This window comes from Diabrotica undecimpunctata, chromosome 3 (assembly GCF_040954645.1).
Source record: "Diabrotica undecimpunctata isolate CICGRU chromosome 3, icDiaUnde3, whole genome shotgun sequence".
NCBI lineage: Eukaryota > Metazoa > Arthropoda > Insecta > Coleoptera > Chrysomelidae > Diabrotica > Diabrotica undecimpunctata.
Genome location: NC_092805.1, coordinates 148875329 through 148896819, shown reverse-complemented (window position 1 = coordinate 148896819; position 21491 = coordinate 148875329). Strand labels below are relative to the sequence as shown.

General features: G+C 32.0%; 1 protein-coding gene across 1 annotated transcript in view; it reads right to left on the bottom strand.

Moving 5' to 3' along the window:
* LOC140437528 (MOXD1 homolog 1) overlaps positions 1 to 21491 on the bottom strand; it is an 83582-nt gene that overhangs the window by 17612 nt on the left and 44479 nt on the right. Inside the window, exons 3-6 of the mRNA XM_072527105.1 lie at positions 4975 to 5130; positions 2981 to 3154; positions 2605 to 2890; positions 1061 to 1323 (exon numbers count right to left, since the gene is read on the bottom strand). Of these exons, the coding sequence (XP_072383206.1) occupies positions 1061 to 1323; positions 2605 to 2890; positions 2981 to 3154; positions 4975 to 5130 (879 nt within the window). The remainder of the gene's footprint in view (positions 1 to 1060; positions 1324 to 2604; positions 2891 to 2980; positions 3155 to 4974; positions 5131 to 21491) is intronic.

The window sequence follows — 21491 nt, the reverse complement described above, 5'->3', positions numbered from 1 at the left end:
AGAGAGGACAGCAACGCTCATTTAATAAACTTTCGTAAAGTGAAGCCAGTGTCTATGTGACCGCCATGTTTTGGTGCCTGTACGTTGACCATTACTACCTCTCGCAGGGTTGTCAGGTCTAACGATTTTTCAGTAGATCTACTGATTTCAGCTTCAATTTACTGATTTACTGAAATACTATATCTACTGAAAAATATGTAATGATAAAATCATGTTCAAAAAGTGATCATTATCAGTGTTCAGTTATAAATTTTGAAAAAAATCTATTTATTGATATATATCCATTATTCTTAATCTACTGAAGAAATATATTATGAACAAAAAGAGAAATCAAACGATTTCTACTTAGCGAAACCGAATTTCTCTTTTTGTTTTTAGATGGCGTAGTTACGTCCGTATATAGTTATTTTAATAACTATTGTCTAGGACGGGAAAGATTTTTGTTTTGGTTCAGAGCAGTGACTATACCGTTCTGAAGAGACTTAAGGAGGTCGAAATACGTATCAACGGTTGTTGCTGCACTGTATCAAAACAAAAATCTAATACCGTCATACCGTCATTCTGAAATATATTATGATCTGGCAACCTTTCTGGGGCTGGTTTAGGCTTCAGTCTATTGCATACGATTACGCGTCCCCTCTCTTTCCTTATCTACGGATAGAACCAACATAAACTTCGGTTTTTTTTATCCAAGAAAATAAGTATAATTATGGTAAGAAGATTTAGCAAAGCAAATAGTAGTAATTGTCCAACAATTTATTCTGTTATGCTAGGTAGATTTGTGTCCAATAATAAATAATTTATGCTCATTAAAATTCGGCAATGTTGAAAACTTCCATATATAAAAAAGGACTATACTAAATAAAATAAACAGAGTGAATAATAGAAATATTTACTACAATATGTTTAATTATAACAACAAATATATTTTTTAAACATATTGAACATCTGTCAAATTTGTCAAAATGTTCCCAAGCTGAGCGAATGTATATTTATATGTATTTTTAACGTACTCCAGTAATTAGACAATAAAGATTTATCCCTATGAATTTGTTCTTACCTCTTTAGTGCAATCAATGCTGCAGTATCCAGCAGTCTTATACTCTTTTTGATAAGGAGGAATAAAATGTAAGGTAGATGGCGCTACACCAGTTATCAAGATACCAGCTTCGTTTTCTCTAAGTTCGCTAGTGTAATGTAGCCTTAAACCCGAAGTATCGAGACCACTCTTCTTTTTTGGATTATCGAAGTGAACCTCCAGCATATAGAATGAATGTTTCTTTTCTGCTAAAGGTACACCGACATGGTTTGGGAAATTTTCGCCTAAAATTAAATATACTTAGGTATTATTAAATATAAAGTATAATTAAATATATTAAGTATGAATATGAAATTAGAAAAATTATTATATTCCTCATTAAATCGGAAATAAATTATCTGAAATAAATTTTTCAGTGACAGAAAAAGATAAATAAAAATATGAGAAGAAGAGAGTTAGACTATCAATAGGTTTTGACATTCAATCGACGATGTGAAATAAATTACTATTTAACTGGGAATAAGCCACAATTAAAGGTTAAAATACGTTTATTGGCGTTTCAATTTCCACTTCGGAAATCGTTCTCAAAATACAAACATTGTATTTTGAGAAGAATATTCTTATTCCCAGTTAAATAGTAATTAATTTAAAATGCCACAAGAAAATAGCTTCAGATGTGAAATAATTCGAAATCGTGGAGTAAATTATTTATTGGTAGTTAATAAATAAGTATACTCGACGTAACTTCAAAGGCCATTGTCTTGTACCTCGTAATGTACCTTTGTATCTAGTTGCTTACATAAATATAATTTGAACTAGAAATTATTGCAACAGAATTTAGCAATTGATCTAATTCTAGCGGAAGTTAAATAACCTCGAATTAAAATATAAATGTTATACTGTATTCATTTTAAAAATTCCCAATCGTCAATAGAACCACGTGTAAGCCAAACAGGGTCGTACCGATGTACGACATATGTATCATATGATTTTTAAAAATATTTACTTTTGAAACTGTTAGTGTAAGAATTTCTTGAAATTTAATCATTATATCACAATTTAACTAAACTCTAAAAAATAACACGACCAGTAAATAACTTAACAATAACTATATAGTATAACATAAATATAACACAATATATTAACTTAAAAATCAACATCATACAATTTGAATTTAAAATGCTGGCAAGTTGGGATCTGTAACATGAGAATCTGTCTCGCTTAAGGTAATAAATTATATTTAATAGCCTCTTGACGAATGCGACGGCGTATAGCAACACGTGCTCATGTTTACTGATGGGAATTTGGTAAACGAATGAACTTTACCATTACATTTGTAAATTATTCTATAGGTAATTTAAGATTAATGTGAGATTACAAATTAAGGGGATTCATTTGTGTTTAAATGCAGTAAAGTTCTAATCTACTTGTGATTCTCATCAATCTCAAGATCAATAATTTACTAATACCACTAATATCTTATAGGCAGAAAAATATAGATACTATAGGCATACAATTACAGATGAATTTTTTTAAATACGGTTATACATATATTCATTTTTTACCTTTTGATCCAATGGCCCAAGCAACCAGAGGTGTTAAACACTTATCCCATAAAGATGCCGTGTTAGAATAGCAAGGCTTGCCCTTTTCTTTGGAAAATTGTTCCCATATGGCGACGTCTTCATTAATATCCAATTCACATTCATGCATAACCATATGGTGTACCAGATTTGAATGTTTATCTCCAATTATAGGCTCGAATCCAACTATGTGGTGTTTTGAATTTAATGTTGGTGCTTTGAACACTTTGCACCAGTACATAGTGCTTACATCTTTAGTAATCTTGAACTAAAATTAAAAAATGTATATTGCAGAGAAGACATTATAGTCATAATACTCATAATGTATTAGTCATATTATACTGATAGTAATACTTACATCATCAAAAACGACATCCCAATGACTGGAATGACCAATACTCATTTTTGCCACAGGAGGTGGACCTAGTAAATGAACACTTTGGTGACCTCTGTTTTCACCGTGGTATACCATTTCTGCTCCTCGTTGGGGATCATATTCATGAAGGGCCCATATTATTCGTACAGTATCAGCCTAAAAATAACAAAAAGTTACTTTCTGCTGATTAAATTTAACTTATAATCAATTAGTTATATAAATGCTAAACACGATAAAGCTCAATCCAAAAATAATTCATACAGAAAACCTTAAATGTCAACAAAACTCTAGCACTAGAGGTTATACTAAATCTCACTATCTGGACATTAATATATATCAGGGCATATCTGGATAAAACAGTCTTCGTCTATCCAAAAATAGCCTATAACGACGCTCGAAATCTCGTACCTGTCCCCAAAAGTTGCAAACCAATCATCGTATGGTTATAACTAGAATAAACAAAGAACTCATACACAATAATATCGAAGAAGAATAGAATCCAAATTCCTATTTACAAAAGTCGTCCGCCTAATAGCCAGATCCAGTAATATCCTTACAAAAACTTTGTAAGAGTTCGTACAGACTAAAAAACCAAGTTCACCGAGGCACTCTCTAGTGGTATCACAATAGACAGAAAGAGATTGCGTTGCGAGATCTTTAATTCGACATGCTGCCAAAGCAGTTATTTCAATATACTGAATGCCCCTAAATAATAACCAGAAGCCTCAACTGCGGGTAATGTCCCCCATGTACGAACTCTCTTTGGAGTCTATAATTCACTTGGACGCGTTTACTATTTTCCTTCACTCTTGAAGGTCTTGTGCAGCAATCTCCCATTGTTGCACCCCATCTTTTTCTCTTTCTTCAATAAAATCTAAATTTTTGGAGTTATTCGCGAAAACCTGTTTAAAAACATGCTTTTTTGACGTGTAATTTTTAGCTTTCATTTACAAATAATTACAAAAATATTGACTTTTCACAAAAACTCCTTTAAATTCACTATTATAGCGACTACCATATTATTGTTAACTCCTGAGTTAATGTGGTAATCACCCCCACAGGAAAAGCACATATTGGCATAGGGTAGATTTTGATTTTTGAGCTATTTTCTAATAGTACAAGATCCACTGCAGGATTCCTACGTTCATAACGTAGTTCATCAACCTTACATTCTTACAGACATTTAAAATTAGCAGAGTACATTGATAATAGTTTGCCAGTCAAAAACTGGTCGCAAATATTTTTAATTCAATTAATAGTAATTAGTTTTTGACGAATATTTTATTTCATTTATTTTTTTAAATAAAATACGTTACTCGTTACGAATATGCATGTTTTTTTATATCAAATAAAAGCTAATTTTTTTTAATATGATGATATAAGGTAGCCTGAGAAAAAATGGTCACAAATTAGAGTTGCCTGAGAAAAAATGGTCACAAATTAGTGTTGCCAGCTGTTAAAGACGCGAATTATCAAAATAAAGTAAAATACGAGTTAGGGCGCAACGAGACTGGTTTGATAAGTGATAATATATTAATCCTATTATATACCTATCGACGCATGCTTTAAAATCTCACACAACTGACACTTCAAACCAGTAGCATTGCTAGCTAGCTGTCTTTTATTTTATCTTTTATACCTTGCGGTTTTAATAGTTGAAACCCTAATTTTCGACCATTTTTTCTAAGGCAAAGTTATATCAACATATTAAGAAAAAATTAGCTTTAATTTGATATAAAAAACATGCACATGTCACACGCAGTGTATTTTATTTAAAAAAATAAGTGAACGAAATAAACTTTTTGTAAAAAATTAATTATTAATTGAATTAAAAATATTTCCGGCCACTTTTTTACTAGCAACCTGCTATTAATGTATTCTCCTAATTTTAAACGTATGCACAAATGTGCGTTTGATTAACTACGTAATAAACGTAGTGATCCTGCAGTGGGCTATTAATATGAATAAAAACTTACTGATAAAACGTAATCGTCCGGGTCGCAGGTGTCGAAAGCTCTTCGAAACTCAATGACCGTGTGTGTATCATTTTGGAGGCCCCTCATCAATGTATAATTGTCGATTTCATCTCTGACAGGTGCGCTTCCTTGGCTAGTAGGCACACCGTGGCAATCCTGAAAACAAAAATAATGTATTAATATTTTCGAGAATCCGTTTCAGCAAAAAAATCATGTTTTAAATTATTCCAAAGATGCACTGTTTATTTAATCCGGTATATTCATTAATCATCATATTTAATCCCATATAATTCATTTAAATTGTTGTGGCAAAACCGTATAAACTATTTAGAAAAAAATACGTTATACCAAGTAATTTGTAACGAATTACTTGGTATAACGAATATTTTCTAATTTCCTCCAGTTTCATTTTATTGAGGTCGCACTGTGTATATAAGTATATAATAAAGTAATAAATTCAATTTAAATTATAGAGTACCGATTCTTTTTTGTATATTAGATAAACATGTTTGTTATATGAGAAAATATTTTTTGTTTGTAGATAAAATTTCTTGCCCTCGTGGGGGGCTGTAATCCGTAGAACAGGCTCTGCAGATCGGGTTCTGAATTTTTGGAGAGAGACATAAGTCATCAGCTAACTCCTTGATTCTCAAATTTACAAATTTATTAATACCACCTAGTAGTCTATCTACCCTATCTACCCGAGTAGATTTGATAAAAACCGATAACTTAAGCTTAGGAACAGTATGATGATTTACGGAACATGAATAGGTCTCTCAAATAAATTGATCAGGTGATATCCGAAGTAAAGAATATTAACTTAGAAAAAGCAATGGTAAAAGAAGCAGAGAAAATAGTACAACGCTCCAAAATTATTGGAAATATGATCCTTTTTTTATTAAAATATCTTAAAAAAAAGCCCATCAGAGAGTCACAATTTTTGTATGAAAGAGGGGCTGAGAAAATATATCGCGGAAAAATAAGGAGTAACAGTACAGATAGTTGTAAATTGAATAAAATCATAGTCGAGAGAAAAACCAGATATATTATAATTTCCTCGATTACTTTAGAAAAATGGGAATAATAGTTTAAAGATTTACCTACTCTCTGAGAATAGGACGAAGTTTCTAAGTAACAGTCACAAAGTCAGAACAAAAAAATGTATAGCAGTATAACCTACTAGAATAACTATCAGAGGTTACGTATACCATTAAGAAAGTCATACAAGTTAATATGTCATGATAATACTGATAGTAGCAGAGAAGATGGGGATATTTATAATGTTTATGGTTTGAATGGTATAGAGATAAGCATTCTCTAGAGAAAAAAGACATTCTTTTGATTTTGGAAATGTACAGAATTTAAAAAAAGAACAGAACTACAGGAAAAGATCGATATAAAAGATCTCTCCAATCTTAGTTCTCCAGTCGTAGTTTAAAGTGTCGGCTATTAGTCTATATGGTAAAATACCTCTTTTGCATTCCATCGTTAACTAGCAAACAGTGCAGACATGACATCAATATAAATTGTATTACCTACAATAATGTTTGTATAATTAAAGTGCTTATTGAAAATAGTATTACGTAATTTTATTACGGATTTTGGTTTTCTGTTTTGCGAGACATGCCATTACATTTTAATTTTATTATTCACTCGCATTATTCTTTTCCATTCGTTTCAAAGTTTGACATTCCTTTCCCCAGGTAGCTGTAGCTTCCTTCGTGGTTATTGTTAGTTGTTGCCCTGGAAACCATCAGGGACTTCTAACTCTGTAATGCCACAAATTGGTCGCATTGCTCCTGTAGTGATCCTTTCCCAAGTTAACATGCTCCTTTTCTAACTTGGTTGCACCGTACTGAAGACGACCAATAGTCAGAAATACGTATATACGGGTGCCTTCCATCGATATACCTTTTTTGGTTTTCTGTTTTGCGAGACATGCTATTACATTTTACTTTTATTTATTCACTCGCAATATATATATATATATATATATATATATATATATATATATATATATATATATATATATATAAAATCTAAAGTTGGGAGTGATACTATTAAAAAATTAATATTAAACTGAACAGGCTTCCGGGTTGAACCGCATCAATGCATTACTACTTAGTAACTATTATCTTTTATAACAGAGACCTTGAAAGACGTCAAAAATTTGATGCCGATATTGTAAAAATTGTCTTCAACATACATCATATATTATGTTTTAATATTTAATTCATCTCCACCCTGTATATTCCAATTTAAACTCAGACAACATTCACACAGTATATTGTAAGATAAATCGAGCTATTACAATACCAATATCGTGTTTTAAAATGGTGAAAAGTAATTTTCAACGGCCGCAACTCTACGTTGCCACAAAACCGTAAAAGTGTTGTGGTAGCAAATGCCTAAAATTATTTTTATGGTAGCTATTAACCATAAAGCTGTCCAACCTTAGCTGGAAATGTATATTTACGCTTATTAAACTGGTGATAATTTAGAAGGTATTCGCCCGGGTAGGTATGTAGCTGCTTGATGCGATTAAAAATGCGATTAAAGATGCAATAAAAAAATTGAAACGGATTTATATTGACAACAAAAAATAATATTAATATTTATAAGAAAATTAGGTCAAATAAAATGCATAATCTTATAGAAATTGCATATATAAACTTAATTGGATTCCAGACTGGAGTTTTCTAATGTTATAGCAGTTTTCAAGTTATTTGGTCGACTTCAATGATTCATAGTTATAAACACTCTGAATTTGTTGAGATTAATAATTATCAAAGTCCGGCTATCGATATATAAATTTAAATACGTTTCTGTTCGTAGGAGTTATGCTTTTCTGTATGGTCAGAGATTAAGTGAAGCACAAAGAAGTACAGTGAAGTTTTTAACTGTATTTAACTTCAAAAACGCACTGAATTATAAATATTACAAAATCTAATTACATTAATAATTAAAGTTTACAATTCGCAATGATACCACTTACAAAACAATTCTTAAATATTAATAATCTAATGTCCGCCTCTGCTGGCATATATAATAAGAGTGACATGTTCTCAAAACGAAATAAAAACAGCTTACCGTTCGACGGTCGAATCCATGCGAAAATCCGATATTCTAGAAGAGAGAATTTTCAACTTCGCTAAAGCACTGGGTCGCAATCAGAGATATGTGACACCAATATTATATTTTGTTATGATTTGAAATTCAATAAAACATCTCTATTTGAAGTGTAGTATGCGCTTATTATAAAATATTAGTCCAAATTCTAAAGACAAAAAACATGGACCATAAATATGGACTTATGAATAATAACAAACCTCTACTGGAATCAAAGAGCACAAATCGTAATAGATAACGAACCCAGTCCAGAAATTGAAATCAGGAGAGGAGTTAGGCAGGAATGTATTATGTCCCTATTACTATTTAATGTATATAGTGAAGCCATTTTTGAAGAAGCATTACTATCTCAAAGTGAAGGAATAATAATTAACGGAAGATCTATTAACAACATAAGATATGCAGACGACATCGTGATTATGGCAAGCTCTGCTGAACAACTCCAAAAATGAATATAAAAAAGACCAAATACATGATAATAACAAAGAAAACAAATATACCAACAAACATACATTTGGGAAATGTACCTATAGAAAGAGTTGATAAATACAAATACCTACGAACCTGGATTTCAGACAATAATGAACAAACAACCGAAAAAAGAGCCAGGATAGAAATAGCAAGAAATGCGTTTATAAAAATGAAAACAATTCTCTGCAACCAAGACCTTAGATTAGAACTGAGAGTAAGACCACTGAGATGTTACGTGTTTTCGATACTGCAATATGGACTTGCACAAACTCAAAAAACTTTATATTGCTGAAAAGAGGACTAAAATTCCTTTCTAACAAGGTGCCACACGACCCCCTTTGTTATTTAAAATTTTCGAGGGGGTGCTTATAATTCAAAGGGAGTGCTGGAAGGGGATAATATTTTCATACTGTAAGTTGTCAATTTAAGAATAAGAATAAAAATCGACCTGTTTCTGGTTTTTTTTCAGATAGTACATAATAACGCTAAAAATGAATTTATTCCATACATATGGACCGCATGGTATAACTTTGTTTTGACAATACCTTCTATTTTAAATGCCGACGAACATAGAGATTTTACTTTTGTTTATTATGTATATTTTTCTTCAGATTTCAATATATATTTTCATATATTTTAAGGCCTACAGTATAGAAAATGCATGAAATTTAATATTCGAACATCTTTTACGACAATTGATGACAAAGCCGGTATCATTTTATTATTACGTCAAAGCAGCTGTGAGATTCCCACGGTTGGAAGTCATTATCGGTCGAAGTCTCTTGCCTTGTCCTACAGTCGTCTTCACCAATAAACGCATCCCTCTGCCTCGGCCGTTTAACGAAAAAACATATGCTGGTTTTCTTCCTCGGGTTCGAGCCATTCTTCAGCAACGGGCCGGTTCTACACCGCAGATGTTTTTGCACCTGGCACCACGTGCCTTTTCGTTTCTTTCCTTTCTCAACGATTTCTAGAACACTTTTTAAAAGTCGGTTACTTTGACTTCTTGAAATTTATGTACTTATTTTTTATGTTACCTAAGGAATTTGATTCCCGACGATTTATTTTAGACAACGGATTCTTCCTTTAACGAATGTAGCGGAGGCTTAAGTTTGTCCATATTTTAAAATATTGTGACATGAATTGTGTTTGTAGAGACTTTCGAAGATTGAACAAATTGCATATAGATATACAAAATATATATCGGTGAATATAAAATTCTATTACACTTTTTTAATCATTTTATTCGTAATTATTCTAGACTTTTACTCCTAAATAAATATAAAATCTTGTTTTTTCTTTGATATAGCGAAATGTAGGTATTCTAAAATTGTTTCTGTAAATAAAAAATCAATAAATTTTTAGCGTCTGCCTACACTATTATTAATGCAGTAATATAGAGAGTGTTACAAAAAGATTGGTCTTAAATTATGCCACGACTTTAAGGGATGGAAATAAGTCGATTTGGCCTACTTACATGCAAAAGTGCGCCTAGCAGAGTTGATTTATCACGACGAAAATATTGATGTACAAAACTCTTATCAAGCCTGTCCTCACTTAAGCGTCAGAAACGTGAACAATGACAAAAAAACGATGAAGAAGGCCTTTTTTTTGGTGGTCGAAGCCTATTTATTTATTATTATTTTTTGAAGGTTGTCCTGAAAATAAATATCAATTATTATTAAAATTTCCAGTGCTGCGTGCTGGGACTTCTACCAACATAAGAAGCTCCAGCACGCAACACTGCAAATTTTAATAATTGATGTGTATTTTCAGGATAATCTTCAAAAAAAAAATAAATAAATAAAGGCTTCGGCCACCAAAAAAAATTTTAAAAATACTAACAAAAAGGCGACAGTCATCCAAAAAAATTAACACGAAGGGCCCTCAACCTCAGGCACCGAGTCGCCGAACTGGGCGCAGCCCGGAGCGGAGAATCGACGTCCAAGCAGGCAATTTCAGTTTGATGATACGTCACTAGAGAAAGCAGGAAAAGAGCACCTCACGCTAGCCTGCATTGATCAGGTTAGGATATGGTGTTGAAGTTCTTGTACTGAGGACTTCCACACGAAAAACATTTGGCTGATAGTGTGCCCCTATCGCGCATCAGAGTGCTATAGGGGGAAAGGGATGGCCTGGAGCATTGAAGAGCGGTGGAGTGGTACTGTTAACACGAATCAATACACCTCGCTCTAATTAATTGTAACATCCGAATGCCATTCTAAGGGATATCCAAGTCTTTCAGACTGGGTGTAATTAAATTACTTGATTGCGTTTAGGCTGTTGTTAAATGTAAAATCCTCAGACATATTTATAGAAGCGTGCAGGAAAACGGATTATGGCGTAGGCGCTATAATTTTGAGCTTTGCAGCCTTTGTAGTGAAGTGTCTCCTCCTCAATCTTTTCTCCTTCGTAAGGATGTAGTGGCGTCATGTAATTTAATGTGTTTGTTTGCTTCGGAGAATGAGTAAACAGTCATCTCCTTTATTTGGTCCGGCCATCGTACTGGAGATCTTCCTCTGGATTTTTTACCCGCTACGTTACCTTCAAATATCATTCGCTCCATGCCTTCTCTTCTTCTAGTTATATGTATAAAATATCTCAGTATATTTTGGTTTATAGTTGTGATGAGTCTAGTTTTTATGTTAAGTTCTGCTAGAATTGAGTTATTTGTGCGAAAGTAATTAATTACTATTATGCATCCCTGTCGAACTCCAGATTTTAATTTGAAGTTTTTCAAAACCACATTATTAACTCTTATGTGAAGTGTAATGTACCTGAATAATATTTGCATTATTTTTCTTAATAATGTGCAAATAAAAACTTTTCTAAATCATTAATAAAATAGATAAACATATTTTCAAGTGTAAAAGTTCAAATTATAAACTAATTCAAACATAATCAAGTGTTTTTCTCACATCTTGGTTTGTGTCTAACAAGTTTTATCTAGTTATCTAGTATTAAATTAACTATTTACTTTAAAATTCTAGTGTTTAAAATCAATTATTGACTATATAGTTTTGTCTATGTTTAATTAAGAAGAAGATATAATACGCATGATCTGTTTATTATTTGCTATTTAATCACTGGTTAAGCAGTTATATTTAGCGCTACCTATAGTTGTATTTATTCGATATTTTTGTACAAATCTTCGCTATTTGTATATTAAAATATTAAATTGCCAAATATTTCACTCTTCGACAAGAACCCATTACAGAATCTAGTATTGGTAGGTCTATCAAAATAAATAGGCTGCTGTGGTTAGGCCACTGAGAGATGGTGCCGTCAAAACACATTTATAATCAAAGGCCGAATACAGCGAGGAGAAGAGCACGATTTAAGGACCAGGAGAAGACAAAGAATAGGAAGCAGATCCTTCTAGAACAGGCCAAGACTCACTATGGGTTGTAGAGCCAATGATGATGACCTAGAAAAAGTTACGGGATGTTAAAGTTACAAAATAAAACCAAATTTTTTAATATTGCTCCAAAACGGTTTAATGGTTTTATGAAAATTTATATTTGTATTATATACCATGGACATAAAACCGAAGTTTTATTTAACTTCGGGTTTTTTTAATATATTTTTCTGGATTTTTCTAAATATTGAGAGAGGATCTACCAACCTTTTTCCCCTTAACTTTTTTGTATAATAATATTGGATTAACAACGAGACGTATATAAAATACTATTAGAGGAATACCTATTTTACAGCTTTATTGTCTTTTAGTATTTGTTTGTAAAATGATTTTAAATTTAGAAGATATAGTTGACATGCGAACGAAAGTATAACAATATAACAAGCAATTTATAAGATTTAAGAACAGAAATGGGTGTTGGAACAAGAATCCCACTTTAAATAGATAAAAGAAATATAATAGTCTCCTCAAAGTTTTACAATCTAGTTTTTTCACTACCCCGTCTTTGCCGGGTCTTTTTTTCATTTCTCTTAACGAGTTTTTGATTTCTAAAGATGTATTATATATCTATAGTACATTTGAAAATGCTTGATAGCATAAATTTTATTGTACGCGAGATAAAACCCAATATAACATCATAAAACAGTGATGAAGATTTTCTAAAATAATATATTCAGAATTATTCTGAAAATGTTTGGGTTTTACTTAAAATTTTTAAACATACTAATTTATTTCAATTCTTATCTTAAATTTTGTAGTCACTTTCATCAACAAATGATATATAAGTACGTTATCTCTACAGGTACAAAATATTTACAATCTTAAAAAGGGGAGGGTCAATTTATAAGAGCTCAACTTTCTTAGAAAGGATTAAAATTTCCAAGCGGCAAAACGTGTTTTGCAGTTTGTGAATCATTTTAGTTAAGATTAACAGGTTGTGTTTGTAGTCCTGTGATTATAACACGCAGAATTATTAGTTTTATAATAAAAAGCGATATTAACAAGTAAACTTGTCTAGTAAAAATGTCACAACCTCTAATTTTACTCCTGTGAAATTAAAATGTCATTTAACCGTGCCAATGAAAACTTTGTACATTTTACAAGTACTGTTCGGAGCATACTTTTTAAGTGTTCAGATATGACCGGAGTTGGAGAAGCAACTATTTATAAACTTTTAAAGCAACGAAAGAGTGGAAGTATTACAGAAGCACATAAAACGTCAACAGGGAGAAAACTCATTTATATACACAATACTGTGAAACAATCGATTCGATTTACAAAAAAAGATTCCTACTTTGGATAAACTTTTAGTAGACATTAATGAAGACGAATCTTTGCCAAACATTAAAAGAGATAAATTGTGGAAAACTACGTGAATTAGGATTTGTTTATGAGAATAACAATAGGCAATCTGCGCTCATAGAGAGAGAAGAAATTATTTTTTTGGAGGAGGCAATATTTAGGGGAAATTCGAAAATTGAGGAGAAAAGGCAAAAATATTTTTTATTTAGATAAAACAGTGATAAATTTTGGGAAACAAAAGGGAATTTTGTAAAAAAAAGTTTGGGAAGACAAACTGGTTACAACTGCTCGTCAGTAATTTATAGAAAGTTTATCTACGGGCTTAAAATTTTCAAATGGTAAAGGTCGCCGTGTAATTATCACTCATATATTGGAGGAGATTCGCCAGGGAGATGTTATCTCACCAAAGCTATTCATACTTGAACTGGAAGACGTGTTCAAAGACATTAACTGGGCAGATAAAGGAATAAATGTTAATGGAAGAAAACTGAGTCATTTGAGATACTTTGATGATATTGTAATATTCGCTAAAAGTTTCGAAGAACTACAGACCATAATGACGCAACTATTTCAAGCTTCGTAAAAAGTAGGTCTTAAGATGAACTTGGAAAAAATAAAAATAATGACAAATGCACTGAACATTAGAGAAATAACGTTGAACGACATAAATTTAGAAACAGTAAGCGAATACACCTATACCTGGGACAGATAATGAAAGTTCACAAAGAAAATCAAACTGCCGAAATTACCAGAAGAATAAGGCTAGCGTAGGTAGGATTTGGAAAATTGAGTTGGATTTTGAAAAGCACTAAAATAGAACAATATTTGAAAACCAGAATTTATGATCAGTGTATCCTCCTTATACTCACGTATGGCTCACAGTGGAAACTCACCAAGTCTAATATGGATAAAATAGTAAAGGCACAAAGAGCGATGGAAAGATCAATACTCGGGGTGTGACTTATAGACAAAAAAATAAACAAATGGATTAGAAACAAAACCAAAGTAAAATACGTAGGAGAACATGCTGCCAAATTAAACTGGAGCTTCGCTTGACACAATGCCCGACTGAAGGATAAAAGATGGAACCACGATATACAACAATGGAGACCATGGTTAGGAAAGAGAAACAGAGGAAGACCACAAATGAGATGAGCTGATGATATTAAGAAGATCGGAGGACACAACTGGAAGGAAGTGGCGCAAAATAGAAAACACTGAATTGATTTGGGGGAGGCCTATGTCCAAAGTTGGATTACTTAAGGCTGAAGAAGGTCTTGCTAAGACTTCTGTATGGTATTTAAAAAAAAAGACCTTTAAGTCTGGATATAATTGTATGTTTTCAGTCTTAATATTAGGAGAAGCAGTTTTGAAGAAAGTTGGCGAGTTTCGCATTCGATTTAATTTCAAATTCTACGAACGACTACTATGAATAAATGACTACTGATATCAAATGATAGATTTATTACCGACGAATTCTGTAATAGTCACGGACAATGCCAGTTACCATTCAAGATAAAAGGGACCTTTACCTAATACTAAATGGAGAAAGAAAGAACTCTTGGAATGGTTAATAACCAAAGAAATAGTAGTACCAGCAAAAGGTTTACTCAAAAAACCGTCATGTAAACAATATTCACCAAAATTTAAGAAGTATAGCGTAGATGAAATAGCAAAAGCATATGGAGTTAAAGTATTGCGATTACCACCTTATCACTGTCCACTTAACCCCATAGAAGTAATCTGGGCTGAAATGAAGGGTGTCGTGAGAAATAATACATAATAATACATCTCCATATCAAAAATTTCATCTGAAAATTGGCAAAAAGCTATACAACGTGTCAAAGTAGAGCAAGAAACATTCTGGAAATTCGATATGTTAAAAGAGGAAACAATAGAGCCAGTTATTATTTCTGTGGGAAATGAAGAAACTGATAATGATGCCTCCTTATCGGAAGAAGACAACTTATGTATTTAGATATGTAATTATATATTTATATTATTAATTATAAGTTTACATGACGCTAGACCCGAAATATATTTATTATTAAATTGTAAAATGTCCTAAACCAATGTTTACTATTTTTATAAAAATTAATGTGGGTAAGTAATATTGACATTTTAGTTTTTTTTATATTAAAGTGATTTTATGTTCTCTGTCACCCAGGCTTTCAGTTATTACTTAATCCCTTTGGGTTTGCTCATTTTCATTTTATAATATATTGCATTTGAGGTTTGTCGGGGTGGTCATATTTTTGTCGAGTGAAAATTCAGATAAGATGATAAGATTCAATTATTACGTTTTTTCTGCATTGACCAATCCTGTATTTAGACCTTTGCTATAAAGCTTGTGCTATCAATCATTTTCAAATGTACTATAGAAATGTTTGCTTTTACAACTTTGCTTTTCTGGATATATAATATCTCAAATTACCATTTGCTGTTATTATTTATAAATAAGTATTTGAGTTTTTTGCTTTTTGTTACAAATTTATATTCTTGTCTACAGAAAAAAGAAGTTAGTCCGGATATTCGTAGATGAGAGGATTTTGAAAGTTATAATCTATTGTATTTATATTTATCTTTTCTTTAAAATTCCATGTTATTTTTAAACACATACCATAGCATTTATCAAAAAAAATCACGGCAATAAATTTAAGAGATTAAACTTATTTTCTAGTTTAATTATTTGTAAAAAACGGACATTCCCATAAGATTTCTTGGTCCAGATATTGTTTAATTCTGTCGTCTTTACAACACAGGTCTTTAAAAGCCATCCTACGCATCTTACCGCTTAACCGGTCATTTTAATTAATTAGTTGATTTGTAGATTAATATAATAAACGTGTTAAGGCTTCAGCTGGCGGCAGCTGTTTCCAAGAAATTGGACCTGGCGGTTGGACTGACATGCCGTAATTGTTTTTAAGATGAAATTGGTCGTTTTTATTCTATCAAGGTTAAATTTCTTGACATTTTGTCCTAACGTTACTATGATTTTTTTACAGAAAGAAAAAAGTGAATTGCTTTAAGAAGTTTGAAATGCGGGTGTAATTAAAACATTATGAACTAGTTTGAAATTATTATTTCTTCTTGTTTCAGCGGTAAGCATGGAAAACTCTTATAAAAAATGTTTTCTAACGGTCTTATAAAGTACAAAGGTGCAAGATAACGTAATTGCAATATGTAGATGCCTCGGGAAGACAGTTGATACTATTCTAGATTCAATTCAATTTTAAAATACTTAACTCCCATTTTTCTTAATCATATACATATATCTTCTTCTTTCCGTCCCTATCCGTTCCGGAATTTGGGAATCATCATGGCCACTTGTACCTTGTCCACCGCTGCTGGAAACAGTCCAGAAGTTGTCATAGAAAACCCTGTGTGTAAATTTTTAAGCCAGAAGAGATGTCGTCGTCCGGGACCTCTTTTTTCCATTACTTTTCCTAGAAAGATCAGCTGTAAAAGTCCATACTGTTCGTTGTTTTGCATATGCCCAAAATACTCCAATTTCCGTGCCCTTATAGCATTTAATATTCGAGGTTGTGTATTCATTCTATGAAATACTTCCGCATTCGAAATATAGCCCACAAGATATTCTCAAAACACGTCTATACAGCCACATTCCAAGTGCCTGAAGCACGTTGGTGATGCATCTGTCAGTGTCCATGCGTCTGTTCCATAAAGAAGTACGGAAAAAGCCATAGAATCATATTTCCTTCGAGTGTTTCGCATTTTTGATCTTCGTATATTTAAGTTTCTTAATATTAGGATTCAGCACATAAATCCGACTATATGTGTGTTACTTATATGTAGGTATGTAGGTAGGTATATGTAGGTTATATGTCGGTCTTCTAGGATATCACTTAATATGACGGTATCATCTGTGTAGCTGATGTTATTTACTCGTTCTCATATTTTCATTAACTTTTTTAAAGATCTTAAAAAAACCTTTAAAATGACTACTAGCAAAAGCGATTTGCATAAAATTTAGGGTGAGTTACAACTAAAAGTCCACTTTTAAGTGAATGTATAGTTTCCGGCACGTAGCGTTTCCACTCCAGCAATTGGGCTGCGCGTTCACATTTTCATACATAGAACGTTTCAGTTTGGTTCGGTGAAGATATGATCTCGCTTTTCTCGACAAAAATTATGTGCAATTGCTCTTCTACTTAACGATGAAAAATGGAAAACTGTGTTAAAAAGAAGGTTTGAAGTACATCCAATGCTAAGAGAAAGGAAGAAGGAATGTGAATACTGGACTTTATACAGAGATCTGATTGATGACGATGAAAAATATTATGGATATTTTAGAATGAATAGGATTCAGTTTAAATATGTTGTAAATTTAATTTCACCTTCAGTTAAAAAACAAAATACTACATTTAACGAAGCCATACATATCAAATCAAAAAGTATTTTTAAAAAGAAGAGGTATCACTTCCGTATAAAAGTCCTAATTATTTATTTACTTAGTGATTACTTAACTTAGTGATTAATTGTCACAAAGCAATAAAAACACATGCATAAATGACAAAATAGCCTCGAAAATTATTTTTTTAAATACTCTGTATCAAAATCAAACAAATACCTAAATAAACAACAAGGGGAAAACGACGGACATCTAATTCACATTATCCTTACCAACCGGTTACGACTCGTTACGTAGCCGTCGGCATCAGTAAAATATTGTTTTCGAATATACTGAACGGAAACGTTAAGTGTCTGAAACGCTATGTTCCGGACAGTGTGCGTTGTAAATATTTAAAACCATTTAAATTATATTTTTCGGAAACTAAACGCTATGTGCTGGAAACGCAACGTGCATGATAATATGCCACGACCTTTATAAGTTCACACTTATATTTTTTGTGACGCAGAAAGTAAGTAACAAACCCATCCCCGCAAAACCACCCCGGTTTAAACTATTTGTTGTTCATTTAAAATTTACTTCATGTATATACAAACATTACATACTGGAAGTTTAACTGGTTTATCAGGTTTAGTTTTGAAAAAATCCGAGTTTAAAGTGAAGATACTATTTTCAGAATTTCTCAAAAAAACTCATTTTTTTTTCAAAATAACTCAATAACTAAAAAAGATACAGAAAAAATGGTAAAATACAAAAAGCTTCTTTTTACTGAAGATTTTGATTTTCTTTTATTTCTATAGACTACAAATTAAACGAGACATGAATGTTTAACACATTCGCTGCCACCTAATTATGAGTTCCTCACTATTGGTGCAACATATATTTAGGAACGTTAGTAGAGAGCCAATACAAAATTTGAAGACTGTATATTACTTTTATCTCAATTATCTTCAAAGTTAGTTTAAAAATAAAATTTAGACTTGGGGTAGGAGAAAAAAAATTTAACGCTTAAAGGCGTCACTGGCATCTGACTATTGTGATAATTCCTATATGCCATCTGACGTCGAAAGGAGTCTTAGGAAACTGAACTTACAATGAACTTCACAAAGCAACGTAAAAAAAATAAAATTAAAAAAAACTTTATATCTGAACACAAAAAACAAACTTTTTCTTAGCATTTTATTACAATATGTTGCTTTACAATTTATTGACAGCTCTTCCGTAAGTTTTGAAGTCAGCATATCTCTAATGACTGACATACGAAAGTGATATAAATTTTAGTAGACCATTTTACTGTTTTCCTTTGTCATGAATAATAATCTATAAGTTGTTCTTGATGATCCACTCCAGATATATACTGATTATATTTGATTATTGGCTCTGATTTCATTTTATAGATTCCTTTTTTTTAAACAGACTCTTGTATATTATTTCTAGTTTGGGTCGATGTGCAAAATACGTCCCTTGTATCCTTCCAGTTTCAATTAGCACACCATCTCTGTATTTTGAAATGGTTTTTCCTTTGGCTAGTATTTTTCGTATAACATCTTTTGTAATCGATTTTTACCGTCGTGCTGATACAAATTTGATTGAATATTGATTTCGCGCGCGTAACTGACATGCAAAATCGACGGCCGCTTCAAGCGTTGTTTCTAAGAGTTCATTCACATAATGGTTCATTCTACATAAAAAATGCTTATAAACATTTTTGTTTAACAATATCTCAGCTACATTTTTTATTTGAAACATTTTTTTCTACGGTGTACAGTTCTTGGTAAATCGTTTTTTTTTGCGTTCTTACCCCCCTACGAGGGGGGCTTTAGGGGGAAGACCGGGGGTAAAAGTGGTAAACTGTTTTGCATCTTTTTTGGGGTCCCAAAATTAATATTCTCTAAAAAAGTCAGCTTGTTCGTATGATTTTTAGGGGTTAACTATCTGACGACTGGACTACTAGCCTTTTATTAGATTAGATAACCAGTTTTTGTCCGAAACAGTATTAACACATGTATCATTATGTTTATTTAATATAGTATTTTTGATTTTATTTTAAAGTGCAGAATTGGTACATATAGACAATTGAATACAGTAATGATAACTCTTGAATGTAGATAGAACCTTGGATATCCGTTGATATAAAATTACAAGTTTATAATTTTGTTCTTGAAAAACAGGCAATAGTTAAAATCAAGAGTCCAATATCTAAAAACTTAGCAAATATCACGTGACTTCGGCTCCTGCTTGGCGTTTTAATCATTTCTTTTTAAGAAATTACCAGATTAAAAGATATACTATTAAATACTGTTATATTTTTGATTTGTATATATTTACATTTTTTAAACAATATTTATTTTGCGTATATTCTTCAAACATTATTTGTGCTAGGATTTTCGAGCCCCCAGAGAATACTCCTCAGAACGTCCATGTGCATTTGGCGGCTTGAGACTCCAAAATATTATTAACACCGGTGAAGGAAATATAAAAAACGCCAAACCTGGAACGGATACGGCAGCCGCAGGAAGTGGAAGAAGGTACTATATAATATGTGAAGCTGGTTCGCTGGTTATCTCGTACACCTTGTGCACCATACCGTGGTAAGTACATTTCAGCGGTTTGCTCTTTTAAATACAGGATGTGAGATAAAAAATAGATATCCGATTCTTTTTACTGGTAAAATAAATACCTGTAATTGGTACTGGAAGTCTTTATTTAGAGCTAATTATTCCGTATTGATTTGATTAAGAAAACGATCTTCTCATGCAAATTAATTTGCTGGAAGGATAGGAGATAATGAATTCATAACAATTACTGTTGATGAGAAATATCCTTATAAAGTTGAAGATAAACAAAAAGTATAGCTTATTACTACAAACTTATTGTAGATAAAGAAGAACAGTTACATACTTGGGCAAATTACATAAAAGATTTGTTTACGGATTATCGTCATATTCCTACGAACACTCTTGATCTGAATGGACCAAAAATATTGAAAAGTGAGGTGATAAAAGCTATAGATCAAACGAAAGATGGGAAAGTAACAGGATGCGATGAAATACCAGTCGAATTTTTAAAAGTTTTTAACGAGAACAACCTGAATGTAGTATTAGAACTGTTTAATAAGATATACGATACAGGTCAAATTCCATCGGACTGGTTGAAATCTACATTTGTGTCCCTTCCCAAGAAATCGAATTCTAAGACGTGTAGTGAATATCGCCTTATAAGTTTAATGAGTCACACCCTTAAAGTATTCTTGCGTATTATCCATTCCAGAATACGAGCAAAATTAGAACACAGCATAAGTAAAACACAGTTCGGTTTTAGATGCGGTTTTGGAACTCGAGAGCCGCTCTTTGCAATACAAGTCTTGATTCAAAAATGTCTGGATCAACAGAAAGATGTTTACGCCTGTTTTATCGACTATGAGAAAGCATTCGATACTATCAAACATGACAAACTCATAGAACTATTACATCTTACAGGACTTGACACTAAAGACATCCAGATTATAAAAAATCTATATTGGAATCAAACAGCCCACATGAAGAATAGACATATGGTGAGTGAAAACGTAACCATTTCGAGAGGGGTTAGACAGGGCTGTATTCTTTCGCCACTGCTTTTCAACCTGTACACGGAACAAATATTTCTAGAGGCACTGGAAGAGTACAACGAGGGCATCAAGATTAATGGCGTACTAATAAGTAATTTTCGATATGCAAATGATACTGTTATACTGGCCGATAATATCGAAGATTTACAGATGATGCTAAATAGAGTAAATATAATTGGCAACCAATTTGGACTGAAGATCAATAGAAAGAAAAC